Below are 26,713 nucleotides of genomic sequence, written 5' to 3'. Positions count from 1 at the left end.
TGGTTTGTTAGCGGTGAAGCATTTCCATGACTGAATATATATTATAATTAATTTATGTATGTTTCTGTTCTTCCCATCCCATGGTTGGCGGTTGGGTCTAATTCATATCACCTCATCCTCGTATATTATTCTAATTTTATCCCTCCTAATATTATGGTTTGTTTCATTGGAATTATCTATTAATTGCTCTTTCTTATCTCCTAAGTTTTGTCTTCCACTTGTATTATTTTAATACTGGGCTTGACAGGGATACTACAAGTTGGAATCAGAGCTGTACTTAGCTTTTCATAGGAGAATTATTATTATTATTATTTATTTGGCATCTATTTGGTTCTTTATTATGGCGCTTTGCACGTACCCGATAAACTATCTGATTCGATCTTAAGAACTCGAAAGTCACATCGATTAAGATTTTTTTGAAAATTATCAAACACAAAGTTTTAAAATTGAGCTTCTATTTTTTTCAGGCCCGAGATCTCTCCTTCCCTGTGTTCTGCAGAGGAATATTTATATTAGATCCGATTTTTAATTTGCTAGATAGAGAAGCTGGCGTAAGAGGTAGGGTAATTAAGGCCGTAATCTTGTCACAATCACAGGCTACATGTGTTGGCACATTATTTGTTGCACTAATTTTGATTTCTCCATTGGTGCTATTCTTGCATCATATCCCACGTGGAGAGGGCGAGTTTTTCTAAGTGCAGGTACAATTCGACAATTCGGCCACTATCGTAAGACAATAAGTTAAACTTGAACTACTTGTCACGAAAATGACTTAAGCTGGGACTAACGCTAAACGCTGAAAATGCACGCCGTTTGACAAAGCAATGAAGAGAACTATTTTTCAATACATGAATTACTTACATACAGACACCACTATATATCCTTCTGAAAATAATTCGCAATGGGTTAGCTTCTTACGTAAGCAAATCATGTTATTACTCAGTTCTGAAGAGATTATTGCACCTATTGCTACTCTCAGTCTCCATAACAATTTAAAAAATAATTTAAATCTAAATACGTCCCAACGTGATTTATGAGCCTTTTTAAGTACAGCGCAATCACTACACACACACGCGCGCGCACACACACACACACACACACACACACACACACACACANTTTTGTTCAAGCTCGACTCATTTAATTTCGAGTCGAGCTCGAGCGAGCCGAATATCGAGCCGAACACGAGTCGAACGCGAGCCGGCTCGCTCGTTTGCCAGCCCTAGGCTTGACAGGGATACTAAAAGTTGGAATCAGAGCTGTACTTAGCTTTTCATAGGAGAATTATTATTATTATTTATTTGGCATTTATTTGGTTCTTTATTGTGGTGCTTTGCGCGTACCCGATAAACTATCGGATTCGATCTCAAGAACTTAAGAGTCACATCGATTAAGATTTTCCTGAGAATTACCAAACACAAAGTTTTAAAATTGAGCTTCTATTTTTTTCGGGCCCGAGATCTCTCCTTCCTTGTGTTCTGCAGACGAATATATTTATATTAGATCCGATTTTTAATTTGCTAGATAGAGAAGCTGGCGTAAGAGGTAGGGTAATTAAGGCCGTAATCTTGTCACAATCACAGGCTACATGTGTTGGCATATTATTTGTTGCACTAATTTTGATTTCTCCATTGGTGCTATTCTTGCATCATATCCCACGTGGAGAGGGCGAGTTTTTCTAAGTGAGGTACAATTCGACAATTCGGCCACTATCGTAAGACAATAAGTTAAACTTGAACTACTTGTCACGAAAATGACTTAAGCTGGGACTAACGCTAAACGCTGAAAATGCACGCCGTTTGACAAAGCAATGAAGAGAATTATTTTTCAATACATGAATTACTTACTTACATACAGATACCACTATATATCCTTCTGAAAATAATTCGCAATAGGTTAGCTTCTTACGTAAGCGAATCATGTTATTACTCAGTTCTGAAGAGATTATTGCATCTATTGCTATTCTCAATCTCCATAACAATTTAAAACATAATTTAAATCTAAATACGTCCCAACGGGATTTATGAGCCTTTTTAAGTACAGCGCAATCACTGCACACACACACACACACACACAGGGAGGGAGAGGAATAATACGTCGAAGAACATTGAATGATAAATTTAGGTTAACTCCCATTCCTAGGACGTCATCTCTGCAGAAAAGAATGTAATTCAGAGGTAAATATCCCTAAATGAAGAGATACATATCCAAGAAAAAGTCCCTACAAATGGATAGTGGAAGAAGAAACATTGAGAAGTTATACAACAATGAATTTGGTCCATCTTAGCTTAATCCCTAGTAGGATAATGAATACAACATCCGCCCATCTGTAATCCAACGAAAAAAAAAAAAAAAAATGAAAAGTATCCGTTCTGATCAATCTAACCAAGATTTCTGATGAGAAACAAACAGCGAAGCTTATACTTGGTGACGCAGAGGCGACTTCAAGATTTTAACGCACAGATAAACTGGATAAGTAATGCGGCTTTCAGCTAAAGAAGGCCATCCAGTTGAGCTTGGAGCTCTTGTATTGACAACATGCCAATGTTTTGTATTTCTTCCGCAGAATATTCAGAATTTAGCAATGACTGTAGCTGTACATGAGCTTCCACAATATTTGTCCTGAGAAATGAAGAAATATTATCATCAATTATAATTTTGATGACCATAGAACCCAATGAAGACAAGCAGCAAAAGTTACAACCAAAATGATCAGCAAATTAAGCTACCAAACAGAAGAAATCCCCAACAAAAAAAAAAATGAAAAATGAAAAATGAAGAGCAAATTTGCTAATTGCAAATTTGCAACAGGCTAAATCTAATGAACAGAAGCTCCAAAAATCAATAGGTGCCTCCATTGCTAGGGGGCAAAAGACATGATAACTAAAAATCAGGCCACAGAGTGAAATGTGTTTGAAATTAGATGATTTAGATAGAAGAACATAAGCGTTGGTCAAGCCAGCCAATCCAGCTTTCTGGCCTAACTTCTGCAACAACTTTCCTACTCCAGGAAGCAATAACCAGGCATTCGGCAAACAAAAAGCTCAAGTTTTTGCTGTTACATAAAGCTAAGATGAGTTTCCTAAGCCCGAAAAGAAAAAGCCTCTTTAAAGCTTCTGCCTTTTAGTGCAGAAAGAAGTTTCGGATGGATTTAAGTGAAAAAAGAATCTACTCAAACAGCTAACTAAAAGAATTTCTATTGAAGTTCAGTCAGGGCCAAAGAGGCTCCTAGCAGGCAAAAGCAATGAAGCAAGAACATTACTTGATCGGTTTGAACAAGATCATCCGTGTTGATGGGTTTTGGAGATAAAGCTTCATTTTTGCCAATACTTTAGGCAACTCTTGCTGGATGGCAGTTCCAACCTGCCATTAAAATTAAAAAGACTATTAAGACAAAAAGTGCGGTAAAGACCTCCCAGTTAGTGCATTTAAAGCCACAGATAGACTGCATATGCAAGGCATACCCATGGCATACCTTTTTAACCAGCTCGGTGACTTTATCTGGTGAAGCAAATGCTTGATTCTTTAGAGGCCTGGCAAGAACTGAATCCGATTTCTGCCCTTGGTTAGCAGAGGATAATGCAACTTTCACAGCAGTTACCTAGCGAACAAAATTACTTTAGAATCATAGAAACAACAGATCTAAATTCAAAAACTTTGCGACAGAATCATAAAATTATTTCAGAGGCATGATCTCTTCTTCACTCAAGAGAAAAAGAGGCTGCATGGATTCAATTAATAGTGGCCGAAGAAATTTTTCCGCTCCGAGCAGATCAGTTTTCGCTGGACTTTTACTTGAAAACAGATTCAGATTACACGTACTAAAAAGATATCTGAATTCATTGCAGTTCTTTTCACAAATCAGTGATAGATGTTAAGATGGTTTCCAGTTAACATGCAAAACATATGATGGATATAATACCTTAGTAACGAACGATAGCATAGGGTCCACAACTAATTTTGTGATGGACATAATGAACTCTTCACAGGTGGCTTTCAGACTTTTCTCGAGTTCCTGCAAACAAGATAACATTAAACAACTTGGGTGTTTTAAGTGGCAAAAGAAACTTCACTCTTACGAAGATCTCACGGCCAGCAGCTCACCTTCTTGGCATCAATCTGATTCTCTAGAATGCGAGGAGACAAGGTTCTTGCCAATGATGTTGATCTTGACCAGTCAAAAAGTGAGGCTTGACCTCTGAGAATCCTTCGCAAATGCTCCTGTAAAATGACCATTAAAGTAAACTTTTGTTTTAGATTTAGCATAGAAAAGTAACAAAAAAAAATCCACTCCTAGATATAGGATAATTTCTCGACATGTGGCAAGTTGCACGTACGTACTACTGTACTAATGTTGAGAGATCAGTTGCCGTACAACTACATGCAACGCTACTTAAATAAAAGAAACCTTAAACATATTAATAGCTGTTCGGAATGGCACTGCACACATGACCATGTGGGCACATAGATTGCATACTAAGAAACCTGTATGCTAAGAAACCGCTCGGAATGATCATCAATCATCAATACTTTACTAACAAGTTATCAAAGGTGTAAAATAGGATCCTGTACTAACCAGCAAATGAGAAAAGTCTAGCTCCTTGTGTGTAACGGAGAATTCAATATCAAATGGTGCAATCTGAAATGAATAATAAATGCATTTGGGTCAGTACAGGAAAATATTAATTTACAAAAATGTATAGGAATTTCTGGTAGTGAAACGAAAAGAGATTTAGATGCAGCCCACCTGCTCTCGTAGAAGAAGAAGGTGCTTTATAAGGAAAAGCTGTCCATCCATAGGCGTTGATCTCTTTGCAATAGATTTGCTTGCATTCTGCCAGTAATACAGTGTTACAGGTAATTTGTAGATCCAAACATTACTTCAAAATCAAGATATTGTTCTTCCAAAAATAATTGTCTCAGTTCAGTATCTAAGAAACGGATTGATACGAGTGTAACTATTATGAACTGGATCTAGGATAAAGAATCAAGTCTAAGGTTCCTTGAATACCAGAGTAATAAGCACTTGAAACCTAATGTATTTGAGATTGCCTGCAGGAATTAGTACATATAAAGGATTTCATACCTGTATTGATATTGAGCAGAACTCCACAGCTTCCTGAGGAACAAGGTAATCAAGGAAAAAATTTCTGTAACTCCTTAGGAAAGTTAACCTCTGAGAAACTATATAGTTAGCAGATGCATACCTGTGCTAGACCAGTAAAAACTGTTGGTTCTAAACAACGGTACAATTTTGATAGACATGATACTGTTTTCTCCAATGGCTGATACCATGTCTGAATTATGTCTGAATTATCAACAACCTACAGGTAATAAAGATTCCATAAGTCACACTAAAACTTATCAACACTACGATGGAGAAATTATCAACAAATCAATCATCAATATAATAACAGATATATAAAACTGGAGAAAATCAAGCAATTTCGTGAAGCCACATCATTGCCCTTGCAGGAAACCCCCTTTCAAAAATTAAAATTTTCAATCAGTCCAACATTAAATATATACATAGAAATATCTTAGTATTTTATTTAAATTAGGTTTAGGTCTATGATATAGAAATATCTTACAATCTTACTTTGGTTAGATGAAACTAGATTATAATTTGACCCTACTTTGAGTGACTTCCTGAAGCCACATCATTATCCTTGCAGACAACCCCTTTTAAAAAATTAAAAAGTTTAATAAATCCAACATTAAATTTATAAGATAGAAATATCTTAATATTTTATTTAAATTAGATTTAAATCTACGAGAAAGAAATATCTTAGAATTTAGTTAACTTAGACTAGATAAGACTAGATTACAATTTGATCCTATTTTGACTCTAAATAGCAATTAAATCAAAGATAGAGATATACTAAAATAAGATAAAAGTGTGTTTTAAACAAGATAAATTTATTTGGATCAAATAACTTTAATATTTTATCTCTATTCTATGAATATATAAATTCTGGATTAGATTTGGGCTACGATTATATAAATTCCAAAAAAGGATGCCACTTTACATAGGGAAAAAAAAAAAAAAGAGAGCTTATTTTGGTGATCAAGGTATTTTTCTCTTTTTCTTTTACAATTCTCCTCCAAATAATTATGAACTCTCCTTTTACTTGCATTTTGTTTGTCAGGGGGAGGGCAGTTCTCTTTAGATATTTTTTCAGCAATTATCTTTCTAGGGCTACATTTTAGGTACAGTGTTTATTTTCCTTAATATTTCTGCTTTTGAATTATTCTACAAATTCTAGTTTTGCATAAAATGGAAGAGAATGTGAGTGCAAATAAACAAGTAAATTTTATTGCTAAAAAAGGTAGCACGTAGGAAGACAAGTAAAACTCTGAAAAATGATGGGAAAATGAGATAGTTACTAACACCAGCTTCTGAAGTAGTCTCAACTAATTGCTCCAGCTTTCCAGGGTAATCTAGATCTTCATCTGATGGACGGTAATTAGCGATCTGGAAACAGACATAATCACCAAAGAATGGTTGAAAGAAAACTATGAAGCTGTAAATGGTCGCTGCTATTTACATTAGGAAATAGTCTGGTATAAACTACTTAGCAATCAGCAACCAAACAGTTACTTTAGATCAATGATTGCTTCCCACCCTAATAAATGTTATAGCATGTCAATCTAATTATCTAAGGAGAGCTTTCACAACCAGCATGTCTATCTAATTATCTAAGGAGAGCTTTCACAACCAGCATCCATATAATATTATGCACTTAACCAGCGCAGATGGGCCAAAGGATTTATGACGGCTCACTAGATGGTGGAAACATGGCAAGCACCTTAAATTAGCATTGCCATTAGATATATAAAAATAGCATTTTATGCACCATCCTTTTGATTTAATCACAAGCAGTCAAGAAGCAAAAGTCTAAACATCCGCTAAAATCATCAACAATAGAAATCAAGAATCCCGATGTGACAAAGATTAAAAAAAACCCCAAAGATATTTGCACTGTAGCAAAACAGCACCCTCCAACAAGGATTAGAGTGCCGCCCCATGCCGTATGGCACAGGGTAGCACTACCGTGCGTTCATTTTGTGTGTGTGTGTTGTGGGTTTTTTTTTTCTCTTTTCGCACATTCCCTACCTTGCGAGGGGCACCAATCCTATCGGTCCGAGCCCTCCACTTTCACCACAGACATCCATTGTTTCTTCACAAATTGTTTTTCCAAAATTTGTTGCACCGTGAAACTTTCGGCGAACCAGGGCACAGAATCAAACTCGATAATAAAATTTTGAGACACATCTAACATAAAATTTTTTTTTAGAATTAGAAGATTGAAAATACTGATAAAATTAGAAACTAAATTAAATCAATTGATACTTAAGTTATTTAATTTACTTGTCATTTAATTTATTGCTAAAATTTTATGGATAGATCTAACAAAATTTTATGATCCACCGCGACGATCTGTGGAATTAAGTAGTTATCTCTCTGTAAAGATGTAAATTTTATATAATTATTATACTTGTGAATTCTATTATTATATTTTAATTTCTATTCTCTATAAGGTAAAGTTGTACTTTATATGTAAAAAAGCTTACCAGTATGTTAATTGGTGAGTATTGTAAGCTATATATAGCCAAGATTCATAATTATTTGACTAAACCTTTCAAAATAATATTATAAGAGCTTATTGGGACAAAAAAAAACTATAATAAGCCCATGTCAAAGCGTGTCATTAGGAGACCATGCGTATCCCTAGGCACGCAAGCATGTCACGTGTCGGCAGGGAAGCGTGCCTGTGCCGTATCGTGCCAGGGAAACAACGGCAGGCCCTGGTGCCGCGGCACTTTAATCCTTTCCCTCCAAAACAAAATTATATATAAAATCTAGAGAAATCAGCTAAAATACATAAGACACTTGGACTCAGCGCGCAACTGGGGCTAACGAGAGCCCTTTTAATCAACTTACATAGCAGCAATATACCAGAGTTTGGCTTATTATGGCACCTGCAAAGGTCCTAGAAACAAGAGTAAATGTAGGCCCATAGCGTAGTGGGAAGCAGTCAAATGCCATGACTTCAGCCACTAAAGAGTCATTTTTTCAGATCTTTTGATGCAATAAAATGCGTGCATACTGATAAAGTAAACAGCCTACTTAGTGGTCTCAGAAATATAAACACCATCAGAATTAACGCAATATAACAATCACGAAAGTACAAGTTATGCAAATATTACCTCTTCGCGGATGTGCGTCCGGGCGCAAAATGTTAATCTCTCATGAATGTCTGCTAGAATTCTTTGTAACGTGGGATGTAATCCAGCTACTGACTCACCACGTCTACTAAGCTGCTCTCCTAGAACTTCAACTTTTACTATGTCTACAAGTTCACAGAGAGAATCAAGGTTTGCCTCATGTATCAACTTTGGGCGCAGAGTATCATACAAATATGTGCACCTGAATATTAGAAAGCACAATTTAAGCAATCAAATAAACAAAGTTCAAAGAGCTGACCACGTAACTCCGACAAAAAATAAATAGAGCAATTAAAATGGAAAAATAAATCTAGAAAGGTTAAATAAGAGAGTGATGGTATTAGACACACCAGAATGGCCCAAAAATGCTCCGCTGACAAACGAAAGCAGTCGCATTAAAGGAAGAAAACATGTGAATTGCAAAAAACTGTTGAAAGTTATAAAATTCTTTTGTGCTCAGGAAATTTAAAATCAAGTTCTGAGTTAGTCCATTCCTTTTCCATCCTATTTCTGCTGAAAATTTTGATAACACCAGTGGATGTCTGTACCAGTACAAATATGCTGGATAATTTTAAGGTGTAGACATTCCACATCATGATTACATCAAGTATTTTCAAATGAATGACGTATAGTCTTCAGTTTGAGACTTGCTTCTTATATCTATGTCTGATAAATGATGTACAACATCATGGACAGTGGAATTATTCTGATTAAATGCCATGCCTCTAAAATCCCACATGCATGTCTATCCTCTTCCACTTTTTCTTTTCTATAATCTACTATCTTCCTTATCTTATACAAAGGAATCTGGCATGTCTAAGTGCATTTGGTGAGGACATAAGGTCTTAAACAGGAAAAGAATTTGTCACACCCCATTATCTCCTCATTGCAATTGCATTTCATGTTACCAACTTGGAAAGTTCAAGTTAAGAATTTCAAGTATTATGGTCAAAGGCACTTTTGATAGTACCTAACACCATTAATATAAGCAACAGAACTCTTCTTTTCCCACATGACTCCTGCATGAACAATTAATGCTCCAAGTTCTTTCTTCTATCATTATACAGTTTAACAGCTACTCACGGAAGTAAAAAATTGGAAAAATCATGTGGAGAAAAAAAATACTCACAAAGGGTCTATTAAAGGAGCCATGTTCGTGACATCGGAAGAAGATGACGGAAAGAAGTAATCAAAAAGCTGGTGTTCAAACTGGCAAACCTGGAAGACATTGCATAATTAGATTACGAGCGCTAACCAAATTATGCAACAGGAATATCATAAAGAAGATAGTAGAACTCTCCTAATATAAACACATATTTGACATGAGTCTACAGTAAACTAACCTCCATTAAATATGCACATCCAGACCTAGTTAATGATGGCAAGGCCTCTTTTTTTGCAAATTCAGAGATCCGCTGCTGCACTATACCTTTGACCTATTCAACAACCATCATTTATTCAGAAGGCATTGCAAGAAAATATACAGCAAACATAATCAACTTACCAAGTATAGTCTTTGCTCACAATAAAGCTTGTGGCATTCTGAGAGAATTTGAACATATTCTTTCCTAGATGATCTACTTTCAATTTCCCCAAGAACAGGTTTCAGCTGCAATAATTCGAAATTTGTTAATTAATCAATTTTCATCAAACTTCTTTAACCATTTCAAGATCTTAACATTGAGCAAAGGAAATGCTTTCATGAATTAATCTCCTTTTCGTATAGTACCTAAAACTTTCATAATAATCTATAAGACAAGGAGAATATATACCTCACTAGCAGCTGCCTTGAAGCGAACATATATAACAGATGCCTCCACACCCTCTGGAACAGCTGTTTTGCTTGAACCACTGCTTCGAATTGCAGCTTGTACCTATGAATAATACACTTAAACAGATATCCAATCTTTTTCTTTCTATCCATGTTGGTTTCTCTCACAAGTATAACCAAGATAGCAACAAGAGTTACCTGAGATGAAGCACCTTTAAGGACTGAAACCACGTGAGATCGAATCATACCTAATGCTCTTGACTGCATGAAAAAGGATCTGTCTCCTGTCAATATACCTAAGCTATTTGCAGGTGTACTTCATCTAGAAGGAAAGTGATATCAAATGACTTTACCTGGAGTTGCCGAAATTTGACCAAGTAAACAGCAGACTCAGCATATTGTGGATTGCTTTCAACATACCTAGGCTTATCAGTGAAAGACACTTGATCAAAACTTGCAGTCCATAGGGAAAAAGATGCAGACAAATGGACGTAAAGAAGAAATGTTCACTGACGAGATGCAATCATCTAGACGTTTCAACAGTGGAAGAAACTGTGTGCTTCCAATACTCATGTTCGGAGAATAAAAACTGGTAGAAACCTGTAAATAGCAAAATAAACCTTGATACAAAAAGACTGCGACCAAGTTCCAAAAAACTTACTGCATGCATTCTAGCAAGTGTTGTGGCACAAATCAAGAGAACTATCTAGATATATACAGATATTCTAGAATGTTACTCATCAGCTGAAAGATATCCATAAAGAACTGATGTATAAATCTTATAATGACTTTCTTTCTTCTTAAACTTGTATCTAAAAGGATTATTTCTGACATTCCTATGTGTTAGATAGATGCTTTAATTTATGTTCACTGTTAAACTTTATAATGCAGCTTTTCCTAATTTTCATTTTAAATTGCAGTTTAAGTAGCCATACAACGCATCACAGTACCTATAAGGCTATACAATTACAAAGGGAAAAGGAATTGGCTGCATGTCTGTCGATGTGCTCTAGCATGTCACCTACTTTCATATACCATAGAACCATGAGTAATATAAATTAGTAATTTCATGTAAGAAGACATTCATTAATTATGTAATAGCATTCCGTTGTTGCACTGTATTCTAAATTCTAAGGAATTGTCTTTTAGGCAATTCTAGCAAAGAAAGGATCCAGCCAACAGATAACTAATGGTAGAGGGCAGTGGTGTGACTTTGAGGGTATACAATATCAATAGAAAATACCTTTCAGTAGATTCTTAATGGAAGTGTTCAAGCTGCCAGCAAGCTAAAATGAAATGTCAATATGTAATTAAACTGCAAAGCATGCTCTAACAACAGTATACAGCAATAGATGAGATAATCAGCAGTTTAAAAGTGGCCAACCACACTATGATGCTTTAGTCTTTGCAGTATATTAAATAATTATCATAATAAAGAAGAAATATGACAATAAGCATCCAAAGTACTCGGCTATCAAACCTTACATTCTCCAACTCATCAAAATAGTTGAGCTTACTACGAAGCGCATCTGCAAATTCGATCAATCTTTGCTTCTCCATCAACTAAAATTATTAACAGGGAAAAGATTTAATTAGAATCACCTGAATTAGAACTTAAATAAATTGACAACAATGAAAAATTTTTAATTGGCTTAAAAAATTTTCAAATAACGAAAATAAATCAATAGTAAACATAAAAGACAGAATTGTCAAGGCTTTCAATAGGTATTCATCAGAAAGGTTTTAGATCATAAAGGCTTACACACAGCACATCATAAAAAGACTCTAGGCTATTATGCTGTTAATTTAAAAAGGATTGGAAAAAAAAAAAAAAGACTTTTGAACAAATTCTTCATTCTAGTATTACATCTAACTACTCTGAAAGTAAGGGTTGCCATGCCACCGGCACGACCAGTGTCGGTGGCAATTCTACTACTATTTCTAACTTACTCTGAAAGCAAGGATTGCCATGCCACTGGCACGGCCCGTGCTATTGTGCCACCGATACGGCACGGCACGACACAGCGGCACGGACCGTGCCGGTGTAGGCACGATTTTTTTTTTCCAAGTAATGTTAGCATTGCCAATGGCACACTAGCAATGCCGACACTTTGTGCCAATGGCACGCTGGCAGGTTTTGGCACAATGTTTCTTTCACGTAATGTTAGCTTTTTAGGACATTTTAAGATTTATAATGCATATAAACTTGAACCAAATTATATCTCTCATGCAGTTCAAGCCGAAATAGTCATAAACAACTCATGAAAGTGTATAAATGCTAATGTAAGATTAATAATTAATAATATATAATATTAGAGATAATTCAATATGTACAAATCATAACTCTCAAGTCTGAACTTTTATACTTTTCATTGCTAGTAGTACAAAAAGTGTCTAAGTGGATCATAACGGTAATTGTCATCATCAATTACTAGATTGATCCCTCAACTATATAAATGTTGCTGATACTGGTGAAATCTTATTTCGTGCTAGCACATCTCATAATAATTGCGAACATATTCATTACGACTTGTATCGTGATGTATGTGTACCATTGTGACTGGCACTGGCACAGGAACAACGGTGACACCATCGAAAGATCACTTTTGACACTTTAGAACAGAAAAAATAAGTAAATAGATCTATCCAAACTGTACTAGTTCGATACGGACGGGAAAGGAGTGATACAGGGACGGCACACTACTATATGAGGCGATACGGAGGCAGCATGCCGCGATACAAGCAGTGTTTGAAAAGGCGCGCATGAGGCACGCGCCTCAGCACCTAGCCATGAGACGAGGCGCTATTGCTGAGGCACACGCCTCAGCAGAGGCGCGAGGCGCACATAAGGCGCGCGCCTTGTAATATTTAATGTTATTGGGTTTTGGATTAAAGTTTTCGGTTGTTGGGTTTCGGATATAAATGTTATGTTTTAACCCGATAAGATTATTAAAAGATCCTAAAAGAAACCTAAAAAAACTCTAATGAAATCCATCAACCACCCTCTCCTCTCCTTTTCCTCTTCTGTTCCCCTATCCCTTCTCTGTCCGTGGGCTTCCAGCAAGCATCCTCAGCCATCCTAGCAGTAGGAACAAGCAAGGAGAAGCAGCGGTAGCAAGAAAGCAAGAGTAGCATCAGTTTTTTATTTGCAGCGGCAGCAGAAACATGAGAAGCGGCAGCAAGCAGGCAAGAACCAGCAGCAGACAAGTATTGCCTCTATACTCCAATATTTTTCTTTTGAATCTGTTTTATAGTTATTTTTTTCAGGAATTGATATATTTGTGAGATTTTGTCCTTTTTTTCCATATGTTTTTATTTTTTCGTTTTGATTGCATATTTATTGATCCAGTGATTTTCTTTTGAACATGTTTTTAGTTATTTTTATAGGATTTGATGTATTTGTGAGATTTTTTTTCTATATGTTTTTACTTTTTTGTTTCGATCGCATATTTCTTGATCCAGTTTTTTCTTTTGAACCTGTTTTTAGTTATTATTTATAGGATTCGATTCCTCTTTATGATTTTTTTATTTTTCCCCAAATGTTTTATTTTTTTCATCTAGGTCTATTTAGTACAGATTGTAAACGTTTAAGCTATGTCGACAGCTTATAGAATTGTATTATACACTATTGAATCATTTTCAGCTTATAGAATTGTATTAGTAACAGCTTAACAATTTGTAAATACCTACATCATTCATAGTGACTGAAAATGATTCATTAATGTGCGCCTCGCGCCTAGGCTCCAGGAGAGTCTTGCATCTTTTTGCGCCTCGCGCCTTTTCAAACACTGGATACAAGGCAGCACGCCCACAGTTTCTAGCTACCAAGCGGCACAAACCCATGTCACTTGCCGGTACGCCATTGGCATGGTACTTGTACCACTTGCCGGTACACCACCAGCACGTTGCGGCACAAGCCCATGCCACTGGCACAGGCAATCCTTGTCTAAAAGTGAATCATATTAAACTGTATGTACATGCAATAATTGAAACAAGCAGTATTTACAAATTTAGTTTCCCTCAAAACCATCAGCATGCAAATAGACAGTTTAAAGTCAAATATTGAGCTTTCTAGTAAACTCATTAACATGCACATTTGAAACAATATCTTTGATAGCAAGAACTTAGATTTCCATAAAACCATCAATTAACACATCCAAAATAAGAAACAAGAAATACACATACAAAACTGTAAAAGGTGATGAAAAAAGAAACAAAAACATGTTTAAGGGACATACTAGCCGATCGCATGCATCATGCAAGGTTTTAGTCTTTGTAGCAACCGACTGGTGCAGTGACTGCAGCTCACTAAACAAATTTAGGGTATCATCCACCTGCAAGGGGAGGTACCTTTAAAGCAGTTTAAAATTCACTAGGCTGAGATCTGTAGTCCTAACAAATAAAGAAAATTAGCTATAGACACAAGCATACTTGTTGAAGGATTCCATCACATATTTGGATACGTTCCATTAGTGTATTCACATAGAAACGGTACTTCTCCTCTGTCTGTTAAGAACTAGAAAAGTGAATAAACACATAAAATCATATAAAAGCTAACTATTTCATGATAAAAGAGTGACCTGTGAACACCAACCTCGGACTTCATAGCTGACTCCAATTCTGTAAACCATTTGTAGAACTACAAGGAAATTGACACTATCGGTAAGCAGAAAAGCATTAAATTAATGGCTAATGCTTCATTTAGCCTTATACTACTAAATCATGGAAACGATGAGCAACAGAAACGAATAAATAAACATCATATGCTGGGTGTACATCTAAATAGGTTGTCACAGAAAATTACTCAGCAATATACTGGGCCAGCATGAAAAGATTACTTGCATTTTTACAAATGAATTTGCTTCTAGGTGAAATTAACTTTCATTTTGCCAATTTGCATGACTCTTCTTCCAATATAGAACATTAGAACTTCACCAAAAAGTGCCTGGAACTTCAGTTGGGTAGAAGACTGAAAACAATCAAACAGCAGCAAGAGCCATGAGCTCGATGGATTTAACGATTTCCCTCAAACCCCACTAAGAATGTATCAGGCTTCAAGATAAAGATATCATGAGCTAGAAAAAAGATATTCAAACTCCAATTAAGATGGAAAATTAGCTCTTACGCCTAGATGATATAATCCAAAATTAACACTTAAACCTACAGGTAATTACCATCCTGATTGTTCCCAACTTTAAAGTTTATCAAGAAGTATTTCAGGACAACAGAGTTAAACCCATAACATGAATGCCAATCTGAATTGAAATTCATAGAATATTAATAACTGTCCTTCAAAGTGCAATTCAAAAATAGAACAGATCAAACCAACAATGACAAAAACAAAGGTGGAGAGAAACCTGATGCGTGTTAACCAAAACAGCATCTATCTCCCCGGCCTTTTCGAAAGTAGAATCTTCTGTCAAAACCGATAACTCGCCGCTCTTCACCGAGATCTCCTTCTGAGACTGCAACATAGCCAATAAAAGATCATCAGATCGAACCAGCTAGATCAACACAATGCGCATCCAAGATCAAACAAATCAACCTAGTAAGATCATCAAAAGGGCCTCAAATCACTCACCAGATTCGGCGGAAACGGCCGCTCCGCAACGGCGTGGGAGAGCGCCAAGATCGCCGCTTTCTGCTGATCCGTGAGCGGCGCATTCTACAAAATCGGAATCAAACGGCATATGAGAACGAGATCTAGTGATCGGAGAGAGGAAAAACTAGTAGATCTGATAACATCGAGTTGCGTATCCTGGAAAGGTTAGGGGTAAGGGAGGAGAGATTAGGGTTCTGGAGATGGATCACCTGCTCCCAAGTGGAGGCGAAGTTGTAGCCCTTGGAGACGGCGCCGGATTTGGGGAGAGTGGTCGTCGCCATGGGAGGGGACGAGAGAGATCGGAGACCTCTTTGAAAGTGGCGAGGAGCCGAGGGGAAGAAGAGTGTAAACGACGGGCACGTTCGGGTTTGAATCCGTTAACCCGGTTTGGAAGGGAATATATGAATCCTCAGTTTTGGGACAGGTGGCGGCGAGCGCGGAGACGCGGGCGAGCACGAGCGCGAGCACCGGGCTCGGGCAGGCGGGCGCGCGTGGCGAGGCTCTCACTCCCCGTCTACCTCTCCCCCCTTGAGCGGGCGCTCCTTCTCTCTCTCTCTCTCTTCTCAACGGCCCCGAATAGTCCGCGATATCGGATGGGATACTGATTCTCGATCATTTATATAGAGGACCTACAACTAAAAATAAAAACTGGTCTTAATCATTTGGCGCAGTGGTTGCCCAACGGAGTTTTGTTTGCTAGCGGTCGCGGTTGCAATTATATCAGAGGCCGAATACCAGCCGGAAGTGTGAGAACTAAGTGCTATGCGGGTAAAGTGCACACCTAACGATATAGTGCTCGTAGTCGCGATATCGGATTGTGGTCTGTATCCCATATCGGATGGATACTGATTCCGAATCCATTTTATAAGACTACACTAGAAATAATAACTGGGCTTAAGATTGGGCCAGTGATTTGGCCCAACGAGTTATTGTTGGCTGAGCGGGTCGGTCCGTTGCGACATCACATCTCTCTCTCTTCCTCGCTCTCCCTCGCTCCCCCTCTTCTCCTCTTCCCCTCTCTCCTCAGTGTAAATTTAAAATGGTAAAATTTAAAATTTAAGTTAAAAACTTTACATTTCAAATCTAAATTTAAATTAAATATTTAAAATTTAAAATTTTTATTATTTAAAGATTTAAATTTAAATTTAAATTAAAATATAAACTTTGAAGTTTAAAATTTAAATCTAAAATTTGAAATTAGAAATTTAAATTATTTGAAATTTAATATTGGAATTTTTAATTCAATTATATTAATTATTAAAATATTAAAATTTTGAAATTTAAAAGTTAAAACTTAAAATTTAAAAATTTTATATTTTATCTTAATTACTAAAACTAAATTTTAAAATATTCAAAATTTAAGATTTAAAATTTTTAAATTCAATTTATAATTTAATATTTAAAATATTGCAATTTGAAATTTAAAATTTAAAACTTACAATTTAAAAATTTTATATTTTTATCTTAATTACTAAAACTAAAATTTTCAATTTTACATATTTTAACTTTAGATTTCAGTTCCTAAATTTTAAATTTTACATTCTATATTCAAATTTTGAATTTTAAAATTTAAAATATAAAATCTAATATTTGAAATCTAAAATTGTAAATTTGATATTTGATATTTAAAATCTATGCCTGAAAGATGTTTATTTTAAATTCATCAATTTAGAATTTTAAATCTAAATGATAGTTTAAAATTCTACTATAAAATAAAATTTTAAATTTAAATTTTAAATCGAAAATCAAACTGAGATTTTAGGTTGCCGATGTTGATCCACCACGAAGTGCGGGCCCTAAACTAGTTAATTACGAAGACGTTGTGCATTCTTTTTAAACATAGTATATAGTTAGTTAAATCAGATTTAACAAAAAAATCAGTTCTGATATAATACGAATAAAATTCACATCCTAGTTTTTTAATGCAATGAAAAATATGATTTATAACTAAGTTATATGTTCATCAATTAAAAATTTGGGATTAAAAATTTAGCTATTAAATTAAACTTTTTTCTCTAAATTTATGCAACTAATATAAATAAATAGTTATAATTCTTAAGAATACTAGTTATAGTGCACGTGCGATGCTCTTCACATTTAATTAAATTATATTTTATCTTAATTCAGTTTGTATATTTTGAATATATGATTTTATATAGAATTTTGTTGATTCCTAATTTTTCTAATTCTAAACTTTTATATGCATCGAATAACGCGCTGTAATTTTGAATTTTTAGGAATTCAGCTAGGTAATTTGAAATTCCATGATGTATTTCAGTAAATTAATATATATAATTTTTAAAATTTTAAACTTTATAATTTGAATATAAAATTTAAAATCTACAATTTAAGTTTCAGCATTTTATAGTAGCCGCAATTTTGCAAAAGGTAAATCCAAGTCATCATACATCTGCAAAATAACAAAACTAAAAACCCATCAAAAACTAGTAGTAAGAACTAAACATCAATAGTTGTATAATAACAATATGATATATTGACCAGAAGTACTTGATTCAGTAGTATCTTGTAATATGAAACCAGCGAACCAACCTACATGAAGAAGCCCTAATTTGCATCATAAAACTGGAATAGGACTATAATAAGAATTGCTTCAGATAGTTGTACATAAATTGGATAGGTTAGAGGCATCTACTTACAGACTCACTACTTGCATTCATAAAAGTTTGAGGTTTGGCAAGCATGATAAGGGAATCACCAATACGGCCTATATATAAACCAATTAAAATATATCTAAATCAAAGTATATATATACTCTATATTAAGTTACCAACAGGAATTGCAGTTTACAGCATAAAATGAGCACCAATAAATAAACAAACAAAAACAAACTTGCATATTTGTTTGTGGATATTAGCCTACACCTAGGAGTTAAGTAGATAATTAGTTATCATAAGTTAGAAGTAAAAGATGGTTCGGGTGGCAAATGACTAATATACTATAAAAGTTCGCAACACATTCCTACAGGCAAAAGAATCAGTCATTTAGCTCATCATTATTGTTCTTACAGTTTTGCCTCTATTCTTCTTTTATCTATCTTATTCTTTTATTTTTATTTACTTTTACTTTTTTTATGTTTTATTTTTAAATTTCCTTCCTTATTTTTTAATATATTTTTAATAATTTTTTAATTCAGCTTAATTAAAATTTATATTTAATACAAATAATTTAACTTATTTAAAAATTATTTATATATTTTAAATTTTTTAAAAATAAATAAAAAATTAGATTAAATTTAAAAAATGATAAATTTTTTTCAATTATATATTAAGAGAAAAGATTAAGAGAGAATAAAAAAAATAAAAATAAAATTCCCCTCCTCTCTCGCCCGCTGGGCCCCACCCATGCGCGCCCGCGCCCGCGCGCGGCCCGCGCTCCGAGATTTTCTTCTCCCATATATTAAGAGAAAAAATTAAAAAGGGAGAAAAAAAAAATCCCTCTCCTCTCCCTCGGCGGCCGATCGCTCTCCCTAGGCTGGCCGATCGCTCGGCGCCGGCGTCGCAGCGTCGGACCTTGCCAGCGCGCGGCGCACGTGCCTCGCCCGCGCTCCGCCCTCGCTCCGCATCCGCGCCAGCCGCGGAGCAGCCCCAAGCGCCGGACAGCGCCCACGCCCACTGGCAGCGCCCACCCCGCCCATCGCAGCCACTCCTCTACCTGTACGTGTGCAGAGGGGTCCTCGCGCACGCGCAGAACGAGAGGGAACCGGAGGGGTGGGGAGAGGAGAGAAGGGAGATAGAGAGAGAGCTCGGGAGGGAGGGAGGGGGGAGGAGAGAAACAAGAGGGGAAAGGTGGGGGGAGAAGAGAGAAAGGGGGAGAGATGAGACCGAGTGGGAGGGAGGGGGGGGCGGCGCCCGGCTGGCCATGATGCGGCACGCCGCGCCCTGCCGCACGCGCGCGGGAGGGAGAGAAGAGAGAGAGAGGCGCCGGGGGAAGGGGCCCGCCATGATTCGCCAACCTCCACAAGCCCCTCTCATGCGAAGAGAGAGAGAGGGGGGAGGGAGCTCGGGCAGTGGGGAGAGGAAAAGAGGGGAAGAGAGAGAGAGAGAGAGACAGAAGAGCCGGGGGCTCTCGTGCTGGCGTGCTGCGAGCGAAGAGAGAGAGAGAGAGCCGCCCCTCGAGCGCCTGCCCGCGATGTAGGACAACGCGACACATCACTCCGTTAGAACTCAACTTTTAATATATCTATAGATAGATAGATAAACTATAGATTATTATTATTATTATTATTATTATTATTCATAATAATTTCCATTGCAAAGTCTCTTTCTCTCTTTGTACAAACAACACTGTAGGCGACGGTTATACACAGTTTGCCTCTCACCTTCTTACTCTGGAACAAATAGAAAAGGCAAAAAATCTTCCCGCCAAAAACAAATCAATTGGGAACAGATCCACAGCGAAAGACAAACGCAATAATGAGAGACACAAAAAAAGCAACCTAACCAAAACCGAGCTCATGCATTTTGACAATACCATGATTATTTATTTATATTCTACACACAACAAATAAAGTCCGTAGAAGAATACCGACGTAGAGATCTGAATGAGCTCATCATCATCAGTCAATTAGCACCTAATTCTCAGATAAAATGAACTCAAACTCACCAACCTTTAAAGCGCAACATCTACAGCCTTACATACTTACATTACAACAGCTAAAGAAAAAGTCTCCTCAATCAGCAAACAAATTAGTACAAAGAAGGAAAAGATCAAACAAAAAAAGTAAACGACCTTACCTCAGCTTTAGCGTATTTTGAACTGGGTACCTGAAGTTGAAATTGTTGATTCTACTACCTAACTTTGGCTAAATTTGATTTCAGACAAATTCCATTTAAGTCCCGTTAGAACTGGCAGATTTGGTCAAGAAAAGTTGAAGAATATTCTGTCAATTAACAGAAATTTCCTGTTAGATTACGGATAGTCAATACACAGGAACAGGTAGTAAAATCAAATTTTCTAAAATTCAGGTACCCGTTTCAAAATGCGCTATAGTTAGGTAAGGTGCATACATTTTCACCAGAAGATTATGTAGTCAGTTCGGACCCTAAGCCTTGGATTGCAACTCTCTTCCATTGTTCACAGATTTTGCGACTTCTTCTTTTCTCATGTCGCCATCGTCGAAACCATTGGCTCTGTCTTCTGCAGCATTATTAGTCTCGGGATGAACTAAGCTTGGTTTCCTTCTTTCGGGGGGAATGGCTGAGGAATTCGATCCCTTCTGATTGGATATCGCAGCAGCGAGAGCAATGGGCATCAAGCAGAGTCCTTTATTCTGAAGGTACTGCATCGCATTTGTGACATTTGACTCCATCAGCTTCACCACTTCTTGTTCAAGGGACGAGGTGTCCTGCGAATCAGCAAAATCGGGCCCAGTGGCGCTAATAGATGGAGAAGAAATGAGCAAATTACCGGAGCACTGCCACACAAAAAAAAGGAGCATATGATATAAATAAAATGTTTTACAATCCGCAAATACAAAAAAAACATTTCCCAACTGTTTGTTGTTAAAAAATAAAATTTAGAGAATGATATTTTCACTATAGTAATATGATATGAAGACATCGAAGAAAATTATGAGTTCATGGTGCAAAATAAAACAAGTACATAGCTGAACGATTAGGATTATCTGTTAAAACTCCAATCACAATTTTACAAGAGTTTCGGCAGCATTCATTTCAGCGCTCATTACCTTGCTCATTTACAATGTCCTTTGCACTACGAAAGCATCTCGAGAGCAGATGTACATAGCCAATCAACAGCGCAGCCAAAAATAGTTTTGAAAGAGCAGATGTATAGTAGCACAATATTTTCTACGAAAAGTAATCAAGGTATGAAGTACGGTAGTAAGATCCAGTTACATGAAAATAACATCAGATAAGCAACTAACAACTAATGAAGTACAGTAGTAAGATCCAGTTACATGAAAATAACATCAGATAAGCAACTAACAACTAGCTGATGTTTCTCTGGTAATATACATAGAAAAGAAGAAAAATAATAAGATGATATACCTCAGCTTGAGAGTCTGTAAGAAGTGGAACAACTGCTCCAGTTGCACCCAAGCGGCTCATGCTTAAGACCTTGAGTCAAGCCATTAAAAAGAATGTCAGTTTTTGAGAAAAATATTTGTTACTTTCCTCTTAAAATTGTCTGTGCATGCAAACCTTCACTTGCAGCTGAAGAAATTTCACATAGTCAATTATCTCATCCAGCATTGATGCCTTATCCGTCTGCTCAAGAAACCGAAAGAAATTCAGAAGGCATGCAGAGAAGTCATCATTCACCAGAAATTTAAGGGCAAAAAATTAAGTGAAGATGCAAATAAAGAACCGGACTTTTACATTTAACATATTGCCTGAAGTTTTGCCAGCAGTCCAGAAATATCACTAAACCTAAAATTGCCATGTTTCTCCTTCATCTAGATGATAAGTCGATAACTTGACTAGGCAAAACAATCTGGAAAATAGCTATTTATCAGCTTACTAACCTTCTGTATTAAATATTCTTTTCTAATTTTAATTCAAGTCCTCAACCAAGAATTTGACACAAATGCCGACATAGTTGATGTCTACTTGGTACCTAATCATTGACTAAAACTCTGGGTTCCTCGAGAGCCTTCTCATCGGTGAAATGACACTTGAAAAAGACTTAGATGATGATGATGGTGATGATGAGAGCAACTTACAGATGACCGATATGACTTTCTTCAAATCTATCAAAACAGAGAAAATTTCTTTTTTTTTGTCTGAAATCGAACAAATCAACCAGAGAACAAATTGTAAAGATTGGTTAGATATCCCCTGCAGCAGTTTATATCTAGGAGAAAACCAAACTAGTATATACGAAGACCAAAGAAAAATTTGTAATTGGCTCAAGTACAAATCCTTTCTCTTTCCGGTCAAACACAACCTTAAATAGCAGCAAATTGAAATTCTCTTGAGACCAACGATTGGAGAGTAAAAGTTACACTTCTGAGATAACACACACCAAGATATTTGGCCCTCAAAAATTGAAAAATAGCTCTAGGCACATTACGAGGAGAAGTGTTAACATTCAAGGAAGTCAATACACTGCGGCACTAACATGATGTGAAAGGAAGCATGAACCTACCTTGTTCGAATTTGGAACAAGTTCTTGGAGATTCTTCATTCTTTCAGCAATTTTTTCTCTTCGAAGCTGCATTTTGTGAGTAACTTCCAAATAAGAAGCCTTATCTTTCCAAACAGTATAGGAAATTAATAAAGAAACATAAATATGACCAATAAAAGAAACTACAGTAAGCAAACCTTGCAGAAGAATATGTATCATCATCATCAAGTAAAGAGGTGTACATAATAAGATGATGGGAAAAAAAAAAAAATCATCAACTCACCCTCTCTGCAATGCTATGAGGGTCAGTGGCCTGACCACGGCGAGCTCTAACGCGTGGTTTGACAGCTCCATTGCAACCATTTTCATTCACTGGAGCTAATTGGGATTGACTATTTGATGAATGATTTATATGAAGTTTGCTAGTATTTCCTTCAATTGATTGCGTCAACTGAACGAAGGCAGAAAAATTGCAGCTTATCAAATGTACAAGTAAAAGGATAACGGAAATAAACTAAAAAATATTTACATACACATCCCTGCAAATTGCAAAATTATCTATTTACAAACTGCAAAACCTGAATAATCACAAATGCCCACCAGAAACCAAATTTCTTACATATATATAACACAGTACTAACAATCCCTTCTTAGAAAGAACTTCCAATACATAACCTCCCACATCAATGGAACGACTATTCAAATTAGAAATATTATTTTATGGTGAACTTCGAGGGCTATATTTGAAAATTCTGATTTTAATACAGATAGATGATTTTGCAAGGTTATGTAAGAGCTCCTGAACATCAAGAGAGAATAAAACCTGTTGAGAATTCTGAGCCAACCCTGTATTGCTAAAAGTCATTTGAGGCCCAGAAGCAAAAGAGGGCATATGAAGTTTATGCACTCCATTTTGTTCCTGCAGAATTAAACGATCCATACACCTTAAAAATGAAAACTTGATTCTTAAACAAAAAAGGGAAAAAAAGACATTTCTATCAATTTAGAACCTGCTCTTGAGTCTGCGAACCACCATTAGTAAATTGCACCTGTGGCCCAGCAGTGAAAGAAGGCAGATGACTGCTATGGAACTCATTTTTATCCTGCATCATTATTTAGCCAAATGTCAATCATTTCAGTTGCAAGAGAGATTGTAAATACTAGTCCAGTTTGTGAAATTTACATGTATGAATCGCAACGGCAAATTTTCCAGCTGAGAGAACTTCCCATTCTCATCGCATGTGTTCCTCAATATATTATCATTTTCCAGCTCTTGAAGACCAAAAGTTTGTGGTTTTCTTTGTAAGATGAGTGAGGAAATGTTCACATATGAAGAAGGCCACATAACCGAAGGCGAAGAAATAGAGTGTGCATCGGTGAGAGATTGCGGAAAGGCAGAGAATTCGCTACCATTGCTCTCAATTGAACTGGAAATGGCAACTCCACTATGAGGCATATCCAATTCAAGGCCAAATGAGACAGGTGTTGAATTAGACTCGACCCCACCAGAAAATAGGCTCTTATCAAGCTCGTACTTTATATTTCCATTTGTAAATATTGATGAGGTTCTGTTGTGCTCATGAATTTTTAGGTCTTCAGCAGACCCATTCACTACGATATGGCTCGAAGGTGTCATGAATTCAGATGAGTTTCTTTCATTTCCTGCATATGCTTCCAATGAAGTAGCATTGCCAACCCAGGATGAACTAGAAAGGAATGGATCAATGAAATTGTCCATCTAAAATCCTGGTGTCCTTATCTTGGCTACTTCAGTTTGAGAATATAGCAAAGTAGAAACTCCTTTTAGCAATTAAAGATGAGCAAATCTTCGGATAAATAATCACATCTCCCCAGAAAATCCACCGTCTCCGTAGTCTGAGAAAGGTTGGAAGTAGAGAGAGAATAGAGAACCTTTCAAAGATGAAAAGCCAAATTATGCCTGACTGTCCAATAATGGCCTAAGAGTAGACGATAAAAGGATTGCTTTTGGCTAATTAATATTGCACAGCATCAAAGGAGTAAGATGATTCATCATACAAAGAAATCTCAGCAGAAAATAGAATTTTTCATACTTAACAATACTGAAAGAAGAAGTCACAACATGATATATCACTCCAAGCAACTTAAAGCTACTAGTTCACATCAGACAGACCTGCATATGCATTCATCAATAAACTAGTTGATCAAACCACACTTAGTCGATCCTCTCGTAAAAATATGATTTGACAAAAATTTGCCTCAACTGAGAAAAACTGATAAGAAGGTCTTCTCAGTTGACTACCCAGAAAGAGGCCTTTACCCTTACAATGTTTTTTTTTTTGGACAGAAGGGTAGCACACTACCCACTTCACTCACCGTTACAATGTTAATTAGGCGTTTTCAATATCTGCTTGCAGAATTGAATGCCATTGATTTGCATGTTTATGACGATAAAAACATCAACTATGCTAAATCCACATTCTAAAAGCTAGGCAGACAAGAATTCAGAGCAAACTAAACAACTCTATAATCAAGCTTTTGCTAAAATTGATTTTTCGAATCTCTATTACATGTTTTTATATTTCAGGAAAAAGTTGAGCCAGTGAGAAGGGAGAGAGAATATCATTGTCTTTTTCAGTTTATACTGAACCTTTATTCAAAAAAATAAAAAATTCCTTACTTAAACATTCATGATCAGTTGATTTTGTGCCAATTCACTGGAGTAATGAATATATCTCTCTTCTCTTGTCACACTAGTGCAGTTCAAAATCTAGCGTAACAGGATAAGAAACACTACAACCCATTGGGTAGAGATAAATTGGCCAAAATATGTTGTTGCAAATACCAGAGAGCCACCATCTTAGAAAACAGAACTGACTTATTCTTCGATATTTAGACATTTCAAAGTGTATTTAGAACCATTGATAATAGTTTTCAGAAATAATACATACTCAATCACCTTTAGAAATTAGAACTAGCTTATGCACTTGCTCCTTGCTTATTTTCAAGTGAAACAACTGACCACTAGTCTCAACCTCGCCTCAAACTGGCCAGATATTGCAAAGAAGCAATCACACCTCCCAACACTGAGTTGCTTACTTGTATTTGGTATAAAATTGAAAGCTTCTTAGAGTTAATATTGATTGTTAATAAAGATCAAATGAACTGAGACTAACCTTAATTTTTTAACTACTTTGGACATTCATCGCAACTGATCATCATTAGAAACCAGCTTACAAATTTCAAGTGCTTTCACAAATAAGAAAAACAATTAAAAGTAAACAGGATTCACTAGATATGTTCGATTATCTCATGAACTTTTTTATTTCGCTACCTATAATCATTATGGCTGAATTATAGTTAGAGATAAATTTAGCCAGTCAATCAAGGGACTCTCCTGAGCTTACTTCATGTCCTGAATATCAAGAAAGTTACGAGGTATAAATAAATGAGCTCAAGCATAGTACTCCCTGACTCTTCAATAAAAGATAACATTTTTAGTAGGGTTTTTTCTCTCCCCACCCTTTTGTGCATATTGCATGTCATATTGCTAACAAATTTCAAATCAACCCATCCAGTTTTTTTACACTAGATAGACACCAAAGATTCAATTTCTTACACGTTTAATCAATAAATTAAGGAAAAAACAACTCAAATTACAAAGCAACATAAGAGCTTAGGCAACTTAAGTTCTCTGATTATGATCTTTAAAACAGTGGATCAAGTAGTAATTTCAGCACCTTATCAAAAAAAAAAAAAAAAAAAAAAAAAAAAAGAAAAAAAAAAGATAACTAATTAGCTAAAAAAAGAGAGAGTTACATACACACTATTATAATTTTAAGCGGGTAGCGTACTATCTATCTCTCTCAAAAAAAAGAAAAAAGAAAAAAGAAAAAAAAAAGATAACTAATTAGCTAAAAAATGAGAGAAATACTCCATAAAATAAACAGGTGTTCCCAGAACATATAACGCGATAACACTCAACACTAACAAGCAACAAATAAGAACTAATAAAAATCAAATCC

General features: G+C 36.0%; 2 protein-coding genes across 4 annotated transcripts; both read right to left on the bottom strand.

Annotated features, from left to right (window-relative positions):
* Nucleotides 2,154–15,977, bottom strand: LOC109711727 (conserved oligomeric Golgi complex subunit 3-like). Of its 2 annotated transcripts, XM_020234920.1 has the most exons (25): nt 15,812–15,977; nt 15,582–15,665; nt 15,358–15,465; nt 14,595–14,639; nt 14,432–14,506; nt 14,239–14,334; nt 11,486–11,563; nt 10,515–10,600; nt 10,354–10,420; nt 10,199–10,261; nt 10,002–10,103; nt 9,734–9,838; nt 9,573–9,665; nt 9,359–9,447; nt 8,212–8,431; nt 6,392–6,475; nt 5,208–5,324; nt 5,087–5,119; nt 4,748–4,834; nt 4,577–4,639; nt 4,105–4,221; nt 3,923–4,015; nt 3,476–3,601; nt 3,263–3,363; nt 2,154–2,622 (listed from the first exon to the last, which is right to left on the bottom strand). In XM_020234920.1, the coding sequence occupies exons 1-25, from the start codon at nt 15,881–15,883 to the stop codon at nt 2,493–2,495; spliced, it is 2,334 nt and encodes a 777-aa protein (XP_020090509.1). In that variant the 5' UTR covers nt 15,884–15,977; the 3' UTR covers nt 2,154–2,492. The 2 variants fall into 2 exon arrangements, with proteins under 2 accessions (XP_020090509.1, XP_020090510.1); XM_020234921.1 differs by lacking the exons at nt 15,582–15,665; nt 15,812–15,977 and having other exon boundaries at nt 14,239–14,350; nt 15,358–15,454.
* Nucleotides 20,078–25,198, bottom strand: LOC109711686 (transcription factor bHLH133-like). Of its 2 annotated transcripts, XM_020234837.1 has the most exons (9): nt 23,893–25,198; nt 23,720–23,812; nt 23,533–23,628; nt 22,993–23,160; nt 22,731–22,796; nt 21,785–21,850; nt 21,632–21,700; nt 20,630–21,036; nt 20,078–20,502 (listed from the first exon to the last, which is right to left on the bottom strand). In XM_020234837.1, exons 1-8 carry the CDS (start codon nt 24,445–24,447, stop codon nt 20,665–20,667), a joined length of 1,485 nt encoding a protein of 494 aa, XP_020090426.1. In that variant the 5' UTR covers nt 24,448–25,198; the 3' UTR covers nt 20,078–20,502; nt 20,630–20,664. The 2 variants fall into 2 exon arrangements, with proteins under 2 accessions (XP_020090426.1, XP_020090425.1); XM_020234836.1 differs by having other exon boundaries at nt 20,078–21,036; nt 23,893–25,193.

This window comes from Ananas comosus, linkage group 6 (genome assembly GCF_001540865.1).
Source record: "Ananas comosus cultivar F153 linkage group 6, ASM154086v1, whole genome shotgun sequence".
Taxonomy (NCBI): Eukaryota; Viridiplantae; Streptophyta; class Magnoliopsida; order Poales; family Bromeliaceae; genus Ananas; species Ananas comosus.
Note: the sequence above shows the minus strand (reverse complement) of the source record. Positions and strands in the feature narration are given on the sequence as shown.